Below are 24,488 nucleotides of genomic sequence, written 5' to 3'. Positions count from 1 at the left end.
GTTTTTTAAAAAAAATTAGTGCATGTTTGCAGTAATGGTGATTACATTAGTTGTGAGGAGCTGGTAAACTTAGTTTTTAATTAATTGACCATTTTATGGTCGTCTCAGCAAAAATCCTTCTAATTATATAAACTTAAATCTTTTATATGCTAATAATGGCAAAGTTAGTGTGTTAACTGTTAGTGATACAGATCTCTAAAAAGATGCTTAATATGCATTTTAATTCTGCTAGTTATTGTTCATTAATGAATGTTAAAGTTAAATACTCTTAATTACAACTATCTTTTAAAAATATTTGTTGCAGGGGAATTTACCTAAATATTCTCACAACTCCCTGATGGTTCAAGCAATAAAAACGAACCTAACAGACCCGGACATACATGTGCTTTTCTTTGATGTGGAAGCGCTGATTATTCAACTCCTGACTGAAGAAGCCTCTAGGCCGAATACTGCACTTATTTCCCCAGAGAATTTGCAAAAAGCATCTGGCAGTTCAGACAAAGGGGGCTCCTTTCTAACTGGAAAACGAGCAGCAGTTCTCTTCCAACAAGTGAAAGAAACTATCAAAGAGAACATAAAGGAGCACCTCCTCGATGATGAAGACGAGGATGAGGAGTTAATGAGGCAGAGAAGAGAAGAAAGCGACCCCGAATACCGAGCCAGCAAATCTAAACCACTGACCCTATTAGAATACAATTTAACTATGGACACTGCAAAATTATTCATGTCTTGCCTTCACGCCTGGGGTTTGAATGAAGTTCTGGATGAAGTTTGTCTTGATCGCCTTGGAATGCTGAGACCACATTGCACAGTGTCGTTTGGGCTCTTATCGAGGGGAGGCCATATGTCACTGATGCTTCCCGGTTATAACCAGGCTGCCTGTAAACTACCACATGGGAACACAGAAGTGGGCAGAAAGCTGCCTCCCACCGAGGGAGTAGGAAAGGGAACTTACGGAGTGTCTCGAGCAGTCACCACCCAGCATCTCTTGTCTATTATATCACTGGCAAACACCTTGATGAGTATGACCAATGCCACTTTTATTGGTGATCATATGAAGAAGGGCCCTACCAGGTGTGACCACGATAATTTGATTTGATTTTTACATTTCCAAAAAAGGGAAAGAAACTTGTTCTATTTTTATCATTGTTAATTACTGTTGGGGGGTAGAGCTTCACATACTCCTAGCAGTTTAGTGTCATCTCAATGTTTCCTCGTTAAATTTTATAATATAGATTTCCAAAAATGCCTGGTTTAAAATGAAGTTATGTAATTATGTGTACACAGACACACTTAGTGTCTATTAAAGAAATTAGAACCCGAAAGTTGGCCATCTAGACTAGGTCAAATATAATCTTAAAATTATATCTCATAGAAATTTCCACTTCAATTCAAAATGTGTATTTGGTTAAAGTATTTCTCATTGTCCCCTTATGCAATGAATAATACATGTTCAGTGCTTGGTTTCAGAATTTTTTAAGTATAGTCAGAATTTCTCAATAGGGAAAGAGAGAACAACATTTTAAAATCCAGAATGCTATTTTGTTTCTAGAATACTAATGAGTACAACTTTCTATTTCCCCAAAGCTATAAAAACAACTTTTGGTTATATTCTGTTGAGAGTTAACTATATAAAGTGTTTTTAACCTAGCAAATACTTATGTAGCACTTACTTTATGTCAGGCTCTGTTACAAGCATTTCACAAAAACTAGCCCGTTAGTACCCTTACCCAGGTAAGGCAGGTACTTTCCTTACCCCTTTGTTATAGATAACAGAACAGGATGCAGAGAGGTGAAATAGCTTGCCAGGGGTCACGCAGCTAGTAAGTGATAAAGCAGAACTCAAACCAAGACGGCTGCCTCTTGGGTCCAAAATTTCTTTAATGTCTTACTGCCTTATTTATATAGTTTAGAGCTGCGTACTTTAAAATGAATGTATTTTTCCATGAATTTATTTGAGCCAGTGATAAAGAGATCAGCTGAACTCTCAGCCTGCTAAAACGGAAGAAGAATGGACTAAGAATGATATTCACCTGTCAATAGTAGTTCATTGGAGTGTTTATATTTTTAAAACTTACAGAAAGTGGAAATTACAGACCCCAAATTTTTACTTGGTCTTTGTTAATCATGTAATTATTTTAACATATACAAATTTAAAGTGGAATATAGTGGGTATAAAACAAAAAATTATTTGGGAAGAGTAAAGTGAAAATGTTCATGTGTTTCTTTGTAATTCATTTGAATCTAGAAATTTTAATAGTTCTGAAATTTTGAAAATGTGTAAGAATATATATATGTATGTTTTCTTCTTTTTAAAGGCCACCTAGACCAAGTACCCCAGACCTTTCTAAGGCAAGGGGTTCCCCTCCAAGTTCCAGTAATATTGTGCAAGGACAGATTAAACAAGGTAAATATGAAATCTTACTAAGTCACATGACATTTCAGCTCTAGAAACTGAGGAGGCATAGCTAATGTATAATCATAACATTTTGTTTGTCTCAAATTGTTACAAGACAGAAAAGTTGTTATACTCCAGACATAAATATGGATAATTAAGTTGTCAGTTAAAAATAAATCAGATTTATTTAGAAATTGATAAATGAACATATTTCACATAATTTTATTATACTATCTTTGCCCTAATTTTTATATATTAGGGGCACATTAACTTGACAACATTAGTGTTTTAATTATGTACATCTTGAGTTTAAAAGTTATACCTATTTTTTAAATACATTTAAGAATATTTAAATTGCTTTATACTGATCTTCTGCCATCTGCCAGTAGTTTATACATTGTGATCCACAAGTGAAATCCTTGTTATTTTTTCTTTTCTTTTTGTGTACATCATTATATACCATAACTTCCATTTTTTAGTTTTGCTATTTATTAGGGAATGAGCAGAAAGAAAGTTTGAGTTTATTTTTAATTATTCCTGTACATTTCTTGCTATTATTAATTAATGTACTTAGATATTCCTGACTATATCATTCATAGTTCTTTAATATTGACAAGTGACCTGCAGAGTCATTTCGGCTTAGAGAACTTTGTTTTAGGCCAAGAATTAATGCTGACTCTCACAGAATGTGGTAGAGAGAAGCAAAGATGTCAGCAAGAGATGAGTTGATGAAGATTCTGCTTATAAGTGGTGACACCTTAGAGGTTTCATTTTCCTCTGAGTTTTATGTTAAGTTTGAGAGAATCAAAGCGTAGTCCTACAAAGTTTGTTAAACAATGGTCTCCTAACTTCAAATATACAGCTATCTTATTCTCTATGGCAGATACTGTTATCTCTCTCAACTGATTATTTCTTACATATCTTAACATCCTGACATGATGTGCTTGATTTTCAGACAAGGTCAGGCACAGGATTGGTTCTCATTAAAGTTCACACTCTGTCTATGCTGTTCCTGTCTTTCATTTCTACTGGTCACCCTTCTAATTCCCTTGTCTCTAGGTACAGTTATGTAATCAGGGTGGTGGTACAGCTCAGTGGTAGAGTGCTTGCCTAGCATTCCTGAGGTGTTGGGTTCAGCCCTCCTCTCTCCACACACACACACACACACACACACACACACACACACACACACGTGTTGCACACACATAGAACTGCACCATCATTATACTACTTTACATTCAACTGTGTAAAATCAACTTTTGATTAGATAATTTTTTATGTGAGAGAGAGAGAGAGAGAGAGAGAGAGAGAGAGAGTGTGTGTGTGTGTGTGTGTGTGTGTGTGAAATGCAATATACATATAGAAAGTGCACAAAACAGGCATATACAGGGCAGTGATATTTATAAGTTGAACTCTTGTTCATTCTTAGACAAGGAATAGAACATAACCAGCTCTTCAGGCACACTTTGCATGTTCCCTCCAAGTCGTCTTGTCTTCTTCCAAATGTAACTGCAGGTTGAATGTCTAATCCAAAAGTTTGAAGTCTGAAATCCTTTAAACTCTGAAACTTTCTGGATGCTAACATGATGCTAGAAAGTGGTGAATTTCAAATCTGACCTTTTGTAAAGCTACTTGTTTTCTTTTATAGTTGAACCACCTGTTTAAATTCCTAAATTTTATAGTTGAGTTTTGACTGTTTTATTTTTCTTTCTTTTTTTTTTTTTTTTTTTGGTCTTTTTCTTTTTTATCGGTACCGGGGATCGAACTCACGACCACACACTTGCAAGGCAGGTGCTTATGCCACTGAGCTAAGTCCCCAGCCCTTGACTGTAGTTTTTTTCACTGGCATATATTATTCTGTTGAATGGAAAGATCATAATCATCTGTTTTCTTTCGGTTAAGGATATTGTTAGCTTTAGATTTTTTTCTAAAAATATATATTTTTTTTTGTTTTGTTTTATTTTAAGTCTTTCTGTGACAGAGTCTTGCTGTGTAGTTCAGGCTGGCCTTGAACTCACTTTGTTGCCTAGGCTCGCCTTGAGCTTACACAATCCTTTTGTCTCTGCTTCCCAAGTGCCACCATGCCTGGCCTAAAATGCCTTTTGTTACATTGAGAGAGTTCTCCTGTATTCCTATTTTAGCTTTTTGTTTGTTTTGTTTTATAAATGAATGGATGTTAGATTAGGTACTTTATCTGCATCTTTTCTTTCTTCTTCTTCTTCTTCTTCTTCTTCTTCTTCTTCTTCTTCTTCTTCTTCTTCTTCTTCTTCTTCTTCTCCTTCTCCTTCTCCTTCTCCTTCTCCTTCTCCTTCTCCTTTTTCTTCTTTCTTCTTTCTTCTTCTTAGCTAAATCCCTGGCCTGGTTTTTTTTCCTTATTATCTTCATAAGATAAAGTACATTTACTCCTTTGGTTTAAAACAGCTCTGCAATATAAACCATACTTTGTTGTGATGAATTAACCATCTTACAGATGGTTAAATGCAGTTTGCTACAATTTTATTAATGGTTTTTATATGTGCATTCATAAGAGGTTTTGGTGTGTAGTTCACATTGCTGTTAATATCTTTGTGCAAGTTTTGTACACTTTTTTTTTGGTACCAGGGATTGAACTCGCAGCTGTGCGCCTGTAAGGCAGGCGCTTATGCTGCTGAGCTAAACCCCTGGCCCCTTTGTGGGAGTTTTATAAAGATATAATGCTGGCCTTACAAAATGAGTTAAGAGGTGATCCCTTTTCTTGTATTTTCTGGAAGGATTTATATAGATGGATATTATTTCTTCCTAATTTGGTTGATCTGAATCACCAGTGAGTGCTTGCAAACCTTGAGTTTTCATTAGGAAATGGTTCTTACCTACAGCTATAAAAATAAGAATAAGATTTTTCAGTTTATTGTAAAATCCTGGAGTTAAATATTGGTAGTTTGTGTCTAATATCATAAAAAACTTGTATGGTTTGAAATTATCTCTACTCTTTTCTATTATTCATCATTTGTATTTTGTCTCTTTTCCATATCAGTCTAGCTAATGATTAACAGTTTTATGGGTCTTCTCAAAGAACCAGCTTTTGGTTTTATTGTTTGTTTTTTTGGACTATAATTTTTCTGTTTTCTATTAGTGATTTGTATTTTATTGTTTAATTTTTTTCTGTGTTTAATTTGCTCTTGTGTTTTTTCTTCCCTAATCCAAAATGTGGAGGTTGAGGTCAGTGATTTGAGAACTTCTTTTATAATATAAGCATTCAGTGCTATAAATTTCCTTCTGAATCTGGTCATGGTAGCACATGCCTGTAATCTCTCAGTATCTGGGTGGCTGAGGCAGAAGAATTGCCGCAAGTTTGAGGCCAGTCTGGGATACATAGTGAGCTGAAGGCCAGTTCACACAATAAAGTAAGAACCTACCCCCCACAAAATTCCCTCTGAGTATTGCTTTATTTTATTATGTTACACTTTTAACCTTTCTTTTGATATTTTTCCTATACTCCTAATTTAATAATGACTTCCAAATTTAAACTTCCAAATATTTGACGATGTTTTTAAGGATTTATTTGGTTTCTAATTCATAATCAGATAACATATTCAGGTGTCTTGAGTCCTTTGAATTTTTCAATTTCTTATACTTATTGAAAAATGAAACGTATAAATTTATAGCATATAATGTTTTGATGCATGTGTACATTGTGAAATTGCCATATCAAGCTAATTGACAGTCATTATTTCAAATATGAATCTTTCATTACTTCATATATGAATGTTATATGAATCAAATATAAAAACTCTTAAAATCTCTTTGAGCAATTTTTAAGTAATATATGCTAATTGTTATTCCCATGTGGTACAACTTGAATCTTTGAGGATTTATTGAGACTTGTTTTATAGCCCAAAACATGGAGATCTTGGTAACATACTGTATATTCAGAAGAAATATGTTTTCTACTGTTGTTGGGTGGAATATTTAACTAAGACAGATCAAATTCCTCCACAGTATTCAGGTTTAATATATACTCACTGATTTTTCTGCCTATTTGGTTGTATCAGCTTGGTAAAGGAATTGTAGTCTGTGGTTATTATCATGAATTTATTATTATTTATTTTATTTTATTTTTATCAGCTTTTTAGGAGATATTTTGAGACAGGCAAGATGGTACACACCTATTAATCCTAGCACTGGAACAGCTAAGGCAGAAGGATCATTATGATTTTGAGGCTAGCCTAAGCTGCGTAGTGAATTCAAGGCCAGCCTGAAGTATGCAGCAAGACCTTGTCTGGGAAAAAAAAAAAATGATATTTTGACCTGGCTCTTGGAAGGCTGAGGTAGAAGCATTGTCACAAGTTTGAGGCTAGCTAGGGCTACGGTGAGTTGAAGGCCAGCCTAAACTACACAGTGAGGTACTATTGAAAAAAATACATATACATATACATATACATATACATATACTCACACGTGTACACACGTACTCCTCTTAGATGCATAAACCTTTGGAATTACCATTTTCTTTTGACTATTTTTCTTACGACTTTTTAAATTATTTTGGCCAGAGCATTGGGGGTAGAACCCAAGGCCTTACATTAAACTACATCCTCAAATCCTTTTTTATTTTTAAATTTTGAGGGTTTTCATAAGGTGATAAATCACAAAGGCTGTGCTCGTGCTAGTGACTCTGGCTTCCGCCTCTCAGAATGCTGGGGTTATAGCCATGGGCCACCGCACTGGCTTGAAATAACTTTCTTTATCTTTGCAGATATTATTTGCTCTGACATCTATTTTTTTGTTGTTGTATTGTTGCCATTTTTGTTGTAGTTATCATGGTATCTGTCCTCATCCTTTTACTTTTTATCTTTTTATTTTGTATTTAAGTTATGTTTCTTGCAAGTGACATATAATTAGTTATTGCTTTTTTTCCGCCAGTCTTGCTTCTTACTTGTGATTGTTGATAGGGTTCAATATTTGAATCTCTTATCCTATTTTTCTATTTGTCCTTTTTTTGAGGGGGTTCTTCTTTTTCCTTCTGCTCTTTTTTTAAGATTAAAATGTATTTTTATTATTCACCTTTTTCTCCTTTATTTTGTAAGCTAATTATTTTATTTTGATGATTAGTTTATAGTCTACACATTTACCTAATGGCAGTGTACCTTCAAGCCATATTGTGCCATTTAACATTGAAAACACAATCTGTATACTGACATTTCTCACTTCCTGATCTTTGTTACTGTTATCTAGCATTTTAATTTTAAATGTTATAAACTCACAAATCATTGATATGATTTGTGCTTAGTAGTCAGTTATATTTTAAAGCTATTTAAATAAGGAAATCAGACTTATTTATGTATTTAATTACCATTTTTTGATCGCTTTATTTAGATTCATATTTCTACCTGGTATAATCATCCTTCTGCCTAAATCACTTGGCTTTATGTAGTGAGGACCTGCTGTTCTGTGAGGTTTTGTATGTCTGAAAGCATCTTTCTTTTCCTTTGCTTTTGTATGTCTGGAAACACCTTTGTTTTTCCTTGGTTTTGATATTTTTGACTTCATGGTTTTGACTGTTCTTATCTGTTAGCACTATATTTTTGAGGTGGTCCTCTTGCCTTTGGGCTTGCTTATTTTCTAACAAATCTGATGACATTTTTTGTCTTTCTGTATATAACATTATTCTTGTTGTTTTTATGAATTTGTCACTGGTTTGAGCAGTTGGATTATACAGTGCCTTAGTATTTCTCGTATGTTTTAAAGTTTTATATTATAATGATTAATACATATTAATTGTACAAATTAATGAGATTCACTGTGATATTTCCACATATGCGTACATCATGCATTCATCATGTTCGTTTTAGGTCCCGTCCTTCCCCTCTCCTCCCAGTCCATAGTAAGTCCTCTTCGACTTTTAGATCTTTTTTTTCTCTCTCTCAGAACTTTTATTAGTGCAGTCTAGACAAAAGAAAACTCCTGAAACAGTTGCTCACTCAGTTCAGGACATCTGACATAGAAGACCCTTTGCTTGGCCCTCTAGTTTCTGTCTGTAGTTTTTCATCTTTCTTGTGGCTGAAAGATGTCTGTCTGTAGTTTTTCATCTTTCTTGAGCTTTTTAAACTCTGTAATTTTTATTAATTTTGAAAAAATTTGAACCATTAAGTCTTTAAATATTTTTTCTCTTCTTCCATCTCTTCTCATGTACTGTATTATGCTGTTTGAAATGGTCTCATATAATTGCTGATGCCTTTTTTTTTATTGTGGGTTTCTTTTTCCTCTCTCTTATAAATGATATAGTTTCCATTTCAATGTGTGACTGTTGTAACACCCTTAGCTAATAGTTCTGATATCTCTGTCAGTTCTGGATGGTTTTATTCTCCTCTTTGTAGGCTATGCTTTCCTGCCTCAGCATGCTTGATAATCCTTCATTAGATGTCAGACATTTGAATTTTACCAGCTTAGATACTGAGTACTTTTGGTGGGGAGGGCTGAGACAAGGTTTTGCTATGTAGTTCAAGGTGGTCTTGAACTCATTGTGAAGCCTAGCTGGCCTTGAACTCATGACAGTCATCCTGCCTCGGCCTCTTGAGTGCTGGAATTACACGTGTGTGTCACCATGGCTGGCCTCATTATGATTCTTTAAAGTTGATATTTCTTCTTCAATTACATTTTTCCCCACTGTAAGCATAGTAGGTAGAAGCATTCCAATATAATTTGTGTCATTCTTGTGGTTAATTATGTCTTCCACTATTATGGTGTTGTATGTGCTTATCTGGTAAAGATCTTAGATCTTAAAATAGGGTTATTTATCTATTTATTTATTTGAGACAAGGTCTTACTATGTAGTTTAGTCCGGACTTGAACTTGCTACGTATCCCAGGCTGGCCTCAAACTCATGGCGATTTCCTTGCCTCAGCCTCCTGGGCACTGGGGTTATAGGTGTGCACCAGCATACCTGGCTGGAATATTACTCTTCAGAAAAGCATTGAGTTTATAGAGCAGGGAAGAAGGTGCACATATTGAGTGTTTCTCTAAAACATTTATTATTTAAGGAAATATATTTAGAAATTTCCATTTGGAAAATATATAAAGTGGTATCTTTTAAAGTAAATGAAGGTCAGCAGTCTCTACTGCAAGCTACATAGTAAAATATTGTTGGATGATATTGTGACTCCCTCTTTCTGTGTGAATGTTGAAATGAGAAAAATGAGAAAAAAAATTTTTTTTTTTTGGAGACAGGGACTCACCATGTGCAGGCCTTGAACTCAGTGTGTAGCCCAGGCTGGTCTTGAACTTGTGGCAATCCTCTTGCCTCAGCCTCTTGAGTGCTGAGATTGTAGGCATGTGCCACCATACCCAGATGGAGTGAATATTCAGAGTGACAATTTCTTTAGCAAATATCTGCTGTAAACTGTTTTATCTAACTGGGAAGTTAGATTAGGCTGATGTGCACACTCTTGAGTCATTTACATACATCTAATAGGTAACACGTGGATGTAAATCATCAGTTTCGGTTAGGAAGTGATAAGAGATACAGATGAACGGCCCTGATTTCTGAAGGTTTTCAGGGAATTATATGTTCATCTTTCTTCCTCACCTTTCTTACTTTGGTTTTCTTACTTTGGATTTTTTTTTCCTAACTCCCACTGTGGTGCACATGACTCATAATCCATCTTTATGCTGGATTGCAAATAGAAATATACTCCTTTTCAATGAACTGCTTTTTATGTATTGGTTAGTATTTCTTTGGCTATGAAACAATGTATATGATATAAAGTCTTTTATAGGAGGTTTGAACTTTTAAGAAATTTGCATTTGAAAATAAAGATAGTTTGCCTGAATAATTTCTCATAACGTACATCAGGACATTTCATTGAACAGTAATTCAAAGAGGTATATTTTGTCTGAAAATATACTCATTCAGCAGTTTTCAACAATATTTAGTGCTAGTCACCTTTTTTGGATAGATATAGTATATATTAACTAGTCAATTTTGTAGTTTAGAAATAGCCTCTTAGAGACGAGGATAAGAGATATCAATTAAGTTTCTTTTTCCCACAGTGATACAGCTCTAAATCTATGCATGGCATAGGGTTTTTACATTCTGATGGACTGTAGTTTTATTTATTATTCTCATGGAAAAAAATTCATTGTCTCTAGTACACATCTTGATTTTTATCTTTATGTTTAATGATTGTATTTTTGCTCAGTGGGAGGCACATATGCAAATCAGTCAAATTAAATATTCATTGAGAATCCTTTAAACTTTGTATTTGCACTTATCTGCCTTTTAAAAAAAATTGGCTTAAAATTTTGATTTCCTGTGGACAAGTACTTTTTTTTTTTTTTTTTGCTGATTTTTTAGAAGTGCTTAGAATAATAGCTGATTCATAGAAGCTCAGTAAATATTTGTTGAATGACTAAATTCATAAATATCTTTTCTTTGTGTTTTTGGAGTCTCTTTGTGTTTTGGCTTCAAACGCTAAAAAAGCCCTGTGTGCAAGGAGTTTAGGTTTATTAGAGGAGGTTCAGAGCAGTCCAATTGATGATAATATTTGAATTATTTGTTTGTTTTTAATTAGGCTTTGAGTTACTGAAAGGCAGGAACTTTTTCTGATCTTTGTGTTTTTATTTTTATTTTTTTAAATTTTATTTAAGGAGAAAAAGAAAAAAAAAGCAGAAAAAGGGTACAAGTTATACAGAATTTCAGAAAAAAAAATAAACAGTAGGAAATCACTAGTTAATGGATTACATATTGTCATCTTAGAAATATTTGTTCAAGTTACAAAATTAAAGCATATAAAGTGGACATTTAAACAGTGAGACTGCAAACAGTTCTGTTCAATGATCCAACAAAACTCAGTAATATCATTGTCTATCTTATACACTTAAATATACATGCAGTTATATTGTTTAGAGCACTTTGTTTTCCTCTCTTTTGTACAATGACTATTACACATTTTGGGTTCCATTACTTCCACTTTTTTTTTGAAGAGAGAAAACTAAATGTGACATAACAGAACAGAGTCAGTCAAATCAAAAGGGTGGACATAATAGATAATGTAAAAACATAATACAAGGTGATCAACAAAGGTTACCATAATGCCTCTTGCTATCTTAAGAAGAATTGCCTACATCATCAGTTATAATAAAATTGAACAAAATAGTAAAGAACAAAACCAACAAAACCAAAACATTGGAGACATTACAGGTCTTCAAAAGTAGATAATAGTCAACCAGAATGGGCATCATAATGAATCCCACTATCTTCACAGCTGTTGCCTAAACTTTCAAACCTGGCACTATCAAGCAAAACAGAATAGAGGAACATCAGTCAAAACAAGATGGTGAGAGCAATACAGGGCTTCAAATCAAGTTAATAGAAAATCAGAGTGGGTTACTATAATATATCCTGCTATTTTTTATTTTTCCCTTAATTAAAAGGATAAAAATAAAAAAGTAAATAATAAAATGGAGATTGAGATAAAAGAGGGCATAACAACAAAACAGCGCAGATCAAAACATAACCATTTAAGCAAAATAGTGTTTCACCACAAGATAATCCCGACATAAAAGTAGTTACCACATTGTCTCTTTCCTTGAAATGTTTGAGTATAACTTTGTATACTGTAGCATCAAATATGTCAAAACAATGTAAAACCATTCAAGAGAATGACAGTATTACAGAGTATTTAGAATCAACTAACAGAAAATGCACAATGGTTTCTGTATAATCTCCTTGAAATTATGGTATTAGCATGTTGTTTAGTAATACAGAAATAAATATGGAAGAAATAATTGACAAAATAAAAAATGTTTGCTTGCTTCTTGTGAGGCGTATTTCAGGATGGGAAAAGGGTCTCCTGTCTTTCAAATATTTTTTTTTTTTTAAGATGCTGATTGACTCATTAAACTGTGTGCTTCAGTTATTGTCTTTCATGCTGAATGAGTTGCCTGCTCTATCTGGCATGTAGATATGTGCTGAGTTAAAGTGCATAATGAAGTTATTTTATCTCATGAGTCATATTTTGTAGATTAAGCAGTGTAGAGATTCTAAGAAGGATTCCATATGAAAACACTTTTATTTCTACCAGAGTCAAGTGGTATGACACTAAAGAATAATATAAGACATGGTCTTTATGATTATTACATGTGTACATACAGTGCCCGAGGCTTACTTTTTTTAAAAAAGGGAGGTTTTGGGTGAGTGATCATAATTACTGTTCTATTTGTTTTCCAATCTGGTCATAAGTTAAGATGGATTAATTGGTCAACTTTTTGTTACCTCTTTGGCATTAGGAAGTATCACAAAACACGAATTTGTTTTAGACAGCAGAGTAATAAAAAATTTTTAGAGTTTTCATCCCAAGGTTACATTCATAGTAAAGTTACCACCTTAATTATTCCAGTTACATAATAAAGACATCGATGATATGGCATATTTGCATTACCTAGATAGAATGCCACATTATTTAGTTTTGTATATCAGAAAGCTAGACATTAGAACAGAGGTAATGAAAGCCAAATTAATGATTTATCCTAATGGTTTGTGTTGATTTAAAAGTTGAGTAGAATCTACCTAAGACATAATAGACAAGATCTAAATAAAGGAGGCTTATAAGAAGGTGAGTACTGCTCTAGCATGCCTGTAGTAGACCCTTCACCCAGGGCAGAGTGCTTTTATGTTAAGTACATGGTGGCTGGTACTACAAAGTTTCCTAATTTCTAAGTTTTTCATGTGTTTCTTCCTTCTTTTCCTTCTTTCTTCCCCCTCACAGTATTATGATTACTATACAGCACTAAAGTGATTCATCATTAGTTTTATTCATTGTTTTACTGTATTTTTTCCTTTTTGATTTTTTTGAGACAGGATCTTACTATGTAGTCTAGGCTTAGGCTGTTTTTGAACTCACTGTGTAGCCCAGGCTGGGCTTGAACTCACTGGGATCCTCCTGCCTCAGCCTCCCAAGTGCTGAGATTACAAGCATACATTATTATGCCTGGCTAGTGTTAAGCTTTTAAAAACTTTTAAACATTGCCTTTTTTCCTGATATTTTTTAGGCAGGCAGGCAGGCTGGCTGGCTTGTTCTCTCTCTCTCTCTCTCTCTCTCTTTTCTCTGTAAAATGTAAGGGCTGTTTATAAGCTGGGAGGCTGATATGATTTAGACCATTTGTAAAGAGCACGTCACTGAAAATTCAAGTTTCTGTCATATTTGTTTTTAATATCATAAAGAGAAGTGAAAAATGGAGTCAGATTTTGAAGATTATTATACATTTGTTTAAAACCAATACTGTAGATATTGTAATACCGAATACATATGTGCATGTCATTTAAAGGGATGTCGGAGCATATTGTACCTATATATGTTGTTATCATCGCTATCTTTTCATGTGAGACAAAGCAGTTGAACAGCAGGTTGAACTCTTAGCTGGAAAATTTCTTCCTCTTTCTTTTTTTTTTTTTTTTTGGTGGCACTGGGGCTTGAACCCAGGTCCTCTTGCATGATAGGCAAGCTCTCTACCATTGAGATATATCCCAGCTCTGAAAAATGACCATTTTAAGAATTCTCTCAGATAAAACAATGAAATTTGTGTCTCTTCTGACCCCATTTTAAAACTGTGCTAAAACTGTTTTCCCTCATGTGTGCTAATCCTTAATAAGGAAGGCAAATTGATACAGCAGCTTTTCTATATTAAGAAATCAAGTGCAAGTGATTGATTATGTTTTATGGTATAAATTTTTGATATGTAAGCCGGGTGCACGGCTATAATTCTAGCACTTGTGAGGCTGAGGCGGGAGGATGGCTGTAAATTCCAGGCCAGCCTGCACTATACAGAGAATCAAGGCCAGCCTACACTACACAGTGAGATCCTGTTTCAAAACAAAGCAAAGCAAAGCAAAAACAAAACAAAACAACAACAAAAATCCAAGCCTTTGTTATTCAGTGCCACACATAACTTTATTTATTTACATTAACTCTTGAGCGTTTTATTTTGGAAGTGGTGTTTTTCTTCTAATTTCTGTTGCTGATTTTTCTACTTGTGGTTGTCTGTAAAAGCTGTGGCAGTTTCTCAGTGAATTGTGAAAGTGGTTCTAGATTCTGCCACTCTAGTTGTGAGGTTACTTTCATATATATTGGTTGCAACACAGAAATTTTTTAAAAAGTATATTTAACCTGATTCCTTAAGTTCACTTACATTTTTGTTGATTTACATAGGGTTCACAGAGCTTATTAAAGATTTTCCATATGAAATGTCATTTAAATGTGACTTTAAAAATATAATAGCCAGAATTTGATTTTTCCTCACATGTCACAGTTATTCTTTTCTTTTCTTTTTTTTTTTTTTTTTTTTTTTTTTTGGTACCGGGGATTGAACTCATGACCTTGGGCTTGCCAGGCAGATGCTTGTGCCACTGAGCTAAACCCCCATCCTGAGACAGTAATTCGTATTGAACATTTTTCTGTTAACATAGTATGCTTAGCTTAGCAATTCTGCTCATCACACTTCTAGTTTCCATGTATACTTGGGCTTTGAGAAAATACTATGACTTAATGCTACTACTTGATATATCTAGTATAATGATGACTTGGTACTGAATTTTTATTCTTTCATACTGCATTTTCTCCTTCTTTCATTATAGTGTCCTTTCAAAACTAAGGATAAAATTAAAGACATAATTAACATACTTTTTCGAGGGATTAAAAAAAGGTGAAATTATACAGAAGTTTCAGTTGTTAAAAGCCATAGAATGACTTTCTCAACATTTTGTAGCATCAAAACCTGAAATTTTATTCCTTGACACGAGTGTTCACCAACTTCTTTCAAAGAAAAGTAAATTTTTTATAGGCCATTTTAACTGAAATTGTAATTACATATGATAAATAAAATTGTCCAATGGAAAACAAATATTTGGAATTTTGTGCAAGGTTATTTATAATGGAGTTCATAAATTTATTAAATGCACAATTGAAAGCAACTATTTTTTTCCCTAAGTATAACATTATAAAATAATCTAAATTTTCTAAGTACCAAATTGGGACTGTCCTAATAAAAAAAGAATTATAATTTCCCAGATAAAATTTTCATGGATGCAAGGGAGCTAATGGAGTACAGGAGGATTTTGTGTGTCTTAGTGTTTATGGAATTAAATTTATTCTTTCTTTTTTTTTCTTTCTTTCTTTCTTTCTGCTACTGTTTGTGGACTTCTTTTAATTCTACAGTTTCCTTCACACGTGCCTCATTGACATTATGATGCATTCGTGTGGAAATTATGAAAAAGTTGTTTTCATGCAGCTGTCCTATCATCACAAAAGAACTTCACTGCATGAAAAGCAAACATATCATTCAGCAGACAATGCTTAATCCGTTCAGGAGCCCAAACCTATTGCTGTTCAATGACAGAAGAAAGGAGAGGGATTAATTTGAAGATGCTTGTGCATGACATATGGTAATTTCTCCATAGGAAGGAAGTGTCAAATGGTGACCTCTAAATCTTAACATTGACCTCCAGTTGTAGAATGTGTGTGCCATACGGTCCTTTTGCTTTTTCATATGATAATTTAAGCTGCAACATTTTCCTGACAACAAAACTTTTTTTTTGCAGGGTGGTGGTGGTGGTTTATCTATTGTATAGGAATTATAAAATTCACGGTAATTGTTTTTGGTAGAGATAGCATTTGTATCATGAACTATTATTTATCCTTCAGTAAATGCAACTATAGTAAGATTCTTCTAACAAGAGTAAACATAATAACGTGGGATATATTCTTCACAAGTTGGTGTATTTTAAATGGAGTTTTTATACAATGAATATGGAAAGTTGAAATGTTTTCAGTGAATATTGGCTTGAGATGTTTAAAAATATTTTGCAAATAATATTAGAGAGTAAACTTACAACAATGTAATCAACAATGTGAAGATTTATTTAAACAATTTTGTGATGAGATACATTTTAAAAATTGAATCACATTTCGCTAATTTTTAGCATGTTGTTTTTTAAAGTATAGCCTTGGTTATTTTAGAGCTGTGTTTTCATCTCATTCATCTATCATACTGAATAAGCTTTGACTTTAAGAGGAAGTTGAACTACACTGCTATTCAATAAAATGCATCATTTCCCTACTGTAATCTTTAATAATCATCCCTTCTGATTAAAACATCACTGTTCAGTTCTACGTTCGCTATATTTTGCCGCCTTTGTGCTTCATTCTTCACTAATATTGAGCTTTTTTTCAGAAACTGCTGTACCTCAATTCTGTCCTCTTTATTTCTATTTTCCTCTGCAAGTCGCTGCACCTGTTGTTTCCACTCGGTCTGACGCTGATCACTCTGGCTCTGACTCTGCCTCTACTCCTGCTTTACATACCTGTTTCTTAGTAAATGAAGGTATTCTCTCTCAACGTTCTAACAACTTTTCTTTCAATCTGTGCTTTATTCTAATAGACATGTTCTTTTTATCTGATTTATGCATTCATCTGCTTTATTATAGCTGAGATCCTAAAGTTCCCACCCTGTAACTTTACTTGCTTATGTCAAGGATAAGAGCCGGTTACAGAAATGTGCAATTAGTCCTGGCTTCTCTAGATAATGATTCCAATGTCATCTAAAATGCTGCTAAAGGAATGCAAAGTTGCTAATCTTTGTTGTGAAGTGAAAATTGAAAGATGAGTTGGTTTTCATAGTGTTACTTGCCATGTGCCAGAATTTGTTTTATGTATAGAATCAGTCTATGGTTAAAAAATAGTGTGGTGTTTTTAGACAATTACATACAGTAACCTGGTTAAAAGGAAAGATGAAAGAGGCTTCTAATTTACATTCTCATTTGAAGTCCTCAGATTGATTACAAGCTAATAAGATTTTACTTATCCTGTTACTATTTCTGCTTCAGGCTGAGGCAAAAATCCATTATATCAATCTTTAGATTTAGTTGCGCTGCCATATGCAAGAGGAAACTAATTTTGAAAGTATGAAAATGTAACGAATCTGCGAATCTCTGTTCCCTAAGACCCATCTACGATTATTTATAGCACCTGGAAACTTAATGGAACTTGAGACTTCCGTGTTGCAAGACTGTGGTCTCCATCTTTGTTTGTATGATATAAAAAAGAGTAAAGTTTCAGAATCTAACCTGTAACTCAGGGTGATTCTGGTTCTTCTCTAAAAAGTAAAACAGTGAACCCATTTGAGTGGACGTGGCGATGCAGTGCCTATGAAATGTAGCGCTGCTTTGCAAAGAAAATAGGGTAATTTAAGAGTAGAATTTCATTTTTTCTTTGGTTTCCCTGTCATAGAAATGTATTAAAATTTTTGGATTAGAAATGGGTTTCAGCAAAAATAATTAAGGTCATGTGTAAAACTACTGTAAACAGTAGATATTTGTTGATTTTAAAATAAGCTGTTAGGCTTTGGGTCTTGGTGAAAATCATAATGATAATAAGATTTACTAGGACACATTTTTATTAAACATTAAAATACTTTAAGAAAACAGATTAAGTACATTAATATATGTGCATACATATATTTCCCCATTTTTAATAAATTATAAGCTAAAATGTCTATTACCTCAATATATTTACTTATCAGTTGATAGGAATATCCTCATAGGATGAATCTTTAAATAGACGACTTACCTGTTTTTTTAAATCTGTCTTTCTGTTTCTCTCTTTTTAACAATCCCAATGATCACTATGAGTTTGTGGTAGTATTTTTGTCTTTATTTTAGAAGACTACAGTTTAGATTATTTTAAAATACTGATTTGCTGAAATCCTGTGTTCATAGATAACTTACCTTGTAATATGGTAATGGGCTTTTTTGTTTCAGATATTCATTCTTAATTATTTGCCTTTAAATATTATTCTCAGGAGATAGTTGTAATTTTGTACATTAATTGTGGACTCACACATAATTTGGGAGGAGTAAGGCCTTTAATGTATATATAGGGATATTTTTAGAAAACTTTAGTTAAATGATTGAGAATATCTGTATACAAATACTTTGAGATATTGCATTGGTGTACAGTATTTGTCTTTGTCTATAATCAGGTACCATATTTTGAATTAAAATTTGGAATATGTAACTTTTATTACTGTAAGGCAGAGTTAATAATGCCTAAGACTGTACATTTGGGGTTGTTAGATTTTTATTTTGTGGAATATCTGAATTCACTTTTCCTTTCAAAATTGGCATTATGCTACTTATTTCAGTTATGATAGTGATTAAATATCTAATTCATTTTGTAAGGAGAAGGATCATAACTACCCTAATTAAAGGCCTTAGACAGAGGAGAGAGGACATGTTATAGCTGAGGCCAGGCTAACACACGGATAGCCGTGCCTTAAGCGATACATACTTACCTTTGGATATCTGTGTGAATGCCCTTTTAACTGACAACAATTTCACATCCCCTAGCTTTTACAATCTGTTTATTTTTATTCCTAAGTATCTTTTATTTTAGAAAGACTGTTCAGAAATATATTTTCCAGCTGGGCATAGTGGCTCATGCCTGTAATCCCAGCACTCAGGAGGCTGAGGCAGGAGGATCGTTGTGAGTTCAAGACCAGCGTGGGCCACAAAGTGAGCTCAAGGCCAGCCTGAACTGCATCGAGAGACCCTGTCTCAAAAAGACAAAAAAAAAAAAAACAAACCAGAAATATATTTTCCTTGTGGATGTACTTAAACTTTGTGTGACTGTTTTTAAGATGTTCAGTTTTTATAGGTATCAAATATGTGATAGAGGAATAAATAGATTTGGTATGTCTAATATTAAATTATATAATATAGTAAATATTTATAACATAATAGTGGATCTATGTTGTTTTTGTCTGTATATGTGAAGAAAAATTTTTTCCTTAAGGAATAAAAAGTATTTACAGTATTTGTGATATTTCACATTTTAACAGGATGGAGTCAGTTAGCTGCTATGCACTGTGTTATGCTGCCAGACCTGCTGGGATTGGATAAATTCAGGCCTCCTCTTCTAGAGATGCTGGCTCGAAGATGGCAAGACCGATGCTTGGAGGTAAGTTGAGGGGATGAAGGTAGTAAAACAAAAATATTAAAAACGTTTGATCAAATGTAACTTTGAAACAAAACGATTAGTGTTTATGTTTCTCTTGTTGCTGATTCACCATGTGGCAGAAAATATGATTCATAATTTTCATTTTTTTGCTTCCTTCATTTATACACTAAACAAGAATGTTCCAACTTACTTAATTCAATGACTATTCAATAAGAAGTTCCACATACTTTACAGAAGATTTTTTTTTTTTAATTGTGAGTAGTAGCGTTGAACTAAGGGAACATTCAACTAGGTCCTTAGCGCATCTTCTTCCTTTTTTAAAATTTTAAGAGAGGGTGCCACTAAGTTTTCCAGGCTGGCCTTTAATGCCTCAGCCTCCTGAGTAGCTGGGATTCCAGGCATGTACCATCTTGCCTGGATACATTTGTTTTTTCTTTGTGGTGTGTGTGTATGTGCGTGTGCGTGTGCGTGTGCGTGTGTGTGTGTGTGTGTGTGTGGTGCTGAGAATCAAATTCAGGACCTCTCACTTGCCAAGCAGGCCCTATGCCTGTAAGCTAAATTGGCAGCCACAATTATTACTTAAGTATTGGTGTCTGCATAATCATACATACACATGCACAAGAAATGCATGTGACTGCTTTTCTCAAGATCACATATTCAGAGTATTCACATACATCAAATTCCAGGTGACTAGTTAGTCCAGTAGAAGACACTGAGATGAGCGAAATGAGGTTCTCTTTGGAATTAGAAGAGAAATGAGTCTAAATGTCAACAGTTATTTATTTAATAACATTTTAAAATTTACTTAGCCTATTTGAAACTCATTTGAAAAGTGGAGAATAATAATATAGTCTTTGTGGGATTTTTGTTGAGTTCAAATAAATAGCAAGTATAGATCCTGATATATACTATTTGAGTTATAGTATCACTAGGAACTTAGAAATGTTTTATGGAGATTTTCCTCCTTGTAACATTTGACTTGCATGACTTTAGTAGTTTTATTGTTCATAAATTTAAATTTCCCATATATAAATATAGTAACGAATTATCTAACAGTAGGGTTGTGTTCTTAGAAATGTGTCTGTCCCTAGATGACTCTGTTGTTACGTGAACCTCCTGCAGTGTGCTGATACAAACTAAGATAACTACTGGGTCACTACGGGTAATCTTATGGGGCCACCATCTTATATGTGATCTATTGTTGACTGAGGTGTTATTAGGCAATGAATAACCAAAATGTATTTGTCTTTATTGGGCTCCCTTTCTCAATTACTAGTCGGACTGAAACATACTAAAATTTTAATGCGTTTACATTGAATAATATTTGAATTTTCTTCAAAAGTCAGTTATACTTAAAAACAACCTCTTTATTCAAACTTATATTTGGTTACTGCATGAGTCATTCTTTCCATTATAAATATAATAAATTGATCATTGTATCACTTAATAACTGATTAGCTGCTTCGACCTCATGCCTCTGGCACTTCAGCCAAAATATAACAAAGCTGAAAACTATAAAGTAAAAGCATATGCTACACTGAAAAAAAGACTGATACGATTTTTAAAAGCAATTCTTTCTATGAGACTTGGAGTGGTTGTACTGCTATACAGGATAACAGTTGACTATTTTGTTCATGTCTTAGGAATGCTTGAATCATGTAAATTTATGTGTATTTATGTAAATAGTACCTCTTTAGCATATACAGTACCATATTATATTGAGGAAATTTTCTACATAAAGTTAAATTTCTACAAGCTGAGAGAAACATTTAATATTTCTAAGAATGATTTAATAGCAATATTTATATTGAAATTTAAAAATTGAAAATGCTTGTTTGAAGGCAAGAATGCTTTAGAAAATGATATTTGAAGTTTTAAACTCAAAGCTGATAAAATGGATAATTTTTTGTTTTAGTGTGAAAATATTTCAGAGTGAATTCATTAATTGAAATGTCTGGTCTTGTGTGAGATGCGAGGTCCTAGCAGCCAATATATTGAACTTTAAGGACTTAATTCATTATTTGGTGGTAGTTTTTATTGTGTGAATAAATGTGGTTTCTGTTTTCTGGTTGTATTTCTATATGAACTTTCTAATGTGTACATACTCCCTCAACTCATTTGCTTTCTTTTGTTACATTTGTTTCTGTGACCTTTCTAGGTAAGGGAAGCTGCACAAGCGCTGCTTCTTGCAGAGCTCAGAAGAATTGAGCAAGCAGGACGAAAGGAAGCCATCGATGCCTGGGCTCCTTATTTGCCTCAGTATATGGACCACGTCATATCGCGTAAGTGTTCTCATGCTGTCTAAAAAGCTTTGCAGTCATATGTAGAGAGTGTCAAACTCGCAAATATGCAGGCTACTGTCAGGTATATCACATCAACAAAAGTAAGTCATCCATTTGAAAGTGAAAAGAAGATGTCCTCAAATTGTGTTCCTTTTTGATTCTTTATAGCTTAGAGTTTGGTAACACAATAGCAAAACTGAAGCTAGTATCAAAGTATTCACCAATGAACGGATCTTTTATAAAATTGATTCTTAATAAAAATCCTGCTTGTTTGACACAAGCAACTTTCTCTGCCCGTTGTATTATTATATTTATGGATGGTCCCTGTTGATGTGATGATACAAAGTTCAGATACATCGTAATAATCCTTGCAAGTTGAGGTTGGAATTGTGACTCCTTAAAAAAAATAAAGATCTGTTAGACTTGGACTAGTATACTATTGAAAGAGAAAATTAACAAGGATTTTGAGTGGCAGGTCTTTCAAAGATTGTAAGCCAACACAGGGGTGGGAGGGTGTAGGATGGGGGTGCTGAGGCAGAAAGATCTCTGTAAATTCCAGGCCAGCCTGGACAACAGAATTAGATCCTGTCTCACAAACAAAAACCAAATAATCAAAAGAGTGTTTGAAGGATTGGGGAAATCATTGAATGTTTTTAGATATAGTTTGTGAAATAAAATCTTTATAATCATGTTGTTAGATCATATGAGCATTAGAGAAAAGTTATATTTGCTATTGTAATATTTTTCTTCTCAGAAAAACTATGTTTAACCCCAACTTGTAGTATCATTTGATCCCTTACTTATTCTAGAAATTGTTTAGAATTTTATTCTGAATTCATATGATAAATTATTTAAAATTTTTACGATAAAGCTTTAATGAAACTCATAAACCATTGTGTTTTATTTGTTCTGGGTTTTAGGCATATTCATTTTTAAATGGTCTTTTGCCAGTATCATTACTATTTTGGTAATGAATATGCATTTGTTTGTCATACTCCTTACATATGTCAAGGTAATGCATGATTATTCAAGAAGGAAAAGAAAAAACCCTAAAAAGGTTATAACTACTGTACTGGTTTATCTGCCGGTGTTTGCTAGTGGTGTGTATAGTGTATGTTTAATTAGTCATATGATCTGGACACTTTAATTAATGTTTCTTAGCCTCAAAATTGTGAGCTAAAAATGAATATTACAGTGGGATGTCACAGGATTATGATGAATATAGGAGTTGAACTTTAAGTGTATAGAATAGTGCCTAGCCCATAGTAAATGCAAATATATTTTCATGTACAACCAAAACAACAGGCACTAAGTACTTCAGTTCAAATTTCTATTTGTGTGAACACCAGAATATTTTCAGTGAATATTGATTTTTATTTACTTATTAGGAATTTTTCTATTTTAATAAAATGAAATTAAGTTTAAAAACTGTGGACCCTATGTAAAATATAAGGCCTAAAATTCATTTAAGACATGTGTGGAAGTAAAAAATAAATTTTCAGGCTGGGTGTTTAGCTCAGTGGCACAAGCACTTGCTTGGCAAGTGCAGGGTCTTGAGTTCAATCCCTGGTATAAAAAAATGTTTTTAAAGAATATAAAAATGTTTAAAAAATAAGATTGGGATGAATAAGTTCTGCTTTTACACATTTGAAGAATCTGAAACACATTCTTTATTCATAACTTGTGGGCATTATTTTATGATATTTTAAAAAATAGAATTCGTTTGATTAACTTATCATTAATTATTGAATTAAAGACCCCAAATTTAAGGACCCAGTGATGAGTATAACACTGTAGATTTGCTTGATGGTGAAATTACACAATAGCAAATATAGTTATGGAAATGTTGAGAAATATTTTATATATATCTTTGTTTAGAATTGATTAATAAATATAAAGCAAGGGGATAAATTAAAACAGAATAGGTAGCTCAGAGTCTATCAAAGGAGGGGATATGGAATCCTGACCTAAAAGTAGATTAGGCACAATAAGAGATAATTTCTGAGCCTTGATTACTGATTACATATAAAAACCCAAGGAAAAACATCAAAGATCAGTGTAGTGTTATATTTTTGATGGTTTGGGAAGAGGGGATTATTAGAAATTGTAACGGATGCCATTTTGTTTGTTTTGTTGCTGAATTAGCTGCAAAGTAAAGATATAGTGCATCCACAGACCTTCCCTGAAGCAGTGATTGAAATGCATGTTTCTAGGGGAGAAGTCTGTTGCTGGTGCCAGAGAGGATAAAATATAAGTAAAATAATGAAAATACATACCACGATTTAGACACTTTCTCTGTGCCAGGCTTTTGCTAACTACTTAGTCTGTGTTATTTCATTTCACATTACAGACGGCTAGTAAAGTAGGTGCTGCTGTCATCACCACAACCTCTACCCATATTTTGTTTTCTTTCACAAGAGTTAACTGAGGTCAGGAGAGATGGAAGTATTTTCTGAAGGTCCCTCAGATACTTAAGGGATTGTCAGACTCTAAAACTCGTTCTCTTAGCTAGTATTTATTTTCGTCCAGCTTGTTCCATCATTAGATCTTAAATGCAAGTAGAGAGGAATAAATAGGTATTTGGTTTAACTAATACTGCTTTCCGATGGTATCATTTTCAGCCATATTAAGTTCAGTAACAAAAATGGAACAGAAAAATAACTATTAAAATTATTCTTAATGCTCCCATCGTTTTAAAAAACAGACTATTTTTAAACCTTTCTACTTACGAAGTTAGATCCTTTTTAGTTTAATTATGGTGTCCTTGAAAACTTCATAAATAAACTGAATACTAACTTAAAATTTTAGTCTTGTCACTTA

General features: G+C 33.4%; 1 protein-coding gene and 1 non-coding gene across 5 annotated transcripts in view; one reads left to right on the top strand and one right to left on the bottom strand.

Annotated features, from left to right (window-relative positions):
* The window catches only part of Wdr7 (WD repeat domain 7), a 369,257-nt gene that overhangs the window by 120,673 nt on the left and 224,096 nt on the right, over window positions 1-24,488 (top strand). For 3 of the 4 annotated variants that reach the window (XM_063231571.1, XM_013157175.3, XM_063231572.1), the window contains exons 15-19: window positions 305-1,074; window positions 2,319-2,407; window positions 16,655-16,753; window positions 19,268-19,386; window positions 21,545-21,668. In XM_063231571.1, the coding sequence (XP_063087641.1) occupies window positions 305-1,074; window positions 2,319-2,407; window positions 16,655-16,753; window positions 19,268-19,386; window positions 21,545-21,668 (1,201 nt within the window). The remainder of the gene's footprint in view (window positions 1-304; window positions 1,075-2,318; window positions 2,408-16,654; window positions 16,754-19,267; window positions 19,387-21,544; window positions 21,669-24,488) is intronic. The other variant, XM_063231573.1, reaches the window with a different exon arrangement.
* Window positions 13,833-13,903, bottom strand: Trnad-auc (transfer RNA aspartic acid (anticodon AUC)). The gene has a single exon. It is a non-coding gene; the product is annotated as a tRNA-Asp (tRNA).

Source organism: Cavia porcellus, unplaced genomic scaffold (genome assembly GCF_034190915.1).
Source record: "Cavia porcellus strain 051 isolate PalLab524CR breed Dunkin Hartley unplaced genomic scaffold, mCavPor4.1 scaffold_20, whole genome shotgun sequence".
NCBI classification, from domain to species: domain Eukaryota; kingdom Metazoa; phylum Chordata; class Mammalia; order Rodentia; family Caviidae; genus Cavia; species Cavia porcellus.
Note: the sequence above shows the minus strand (reverse complement) of the source record. Positions and strands in the feature narration are given on the sequence as shown.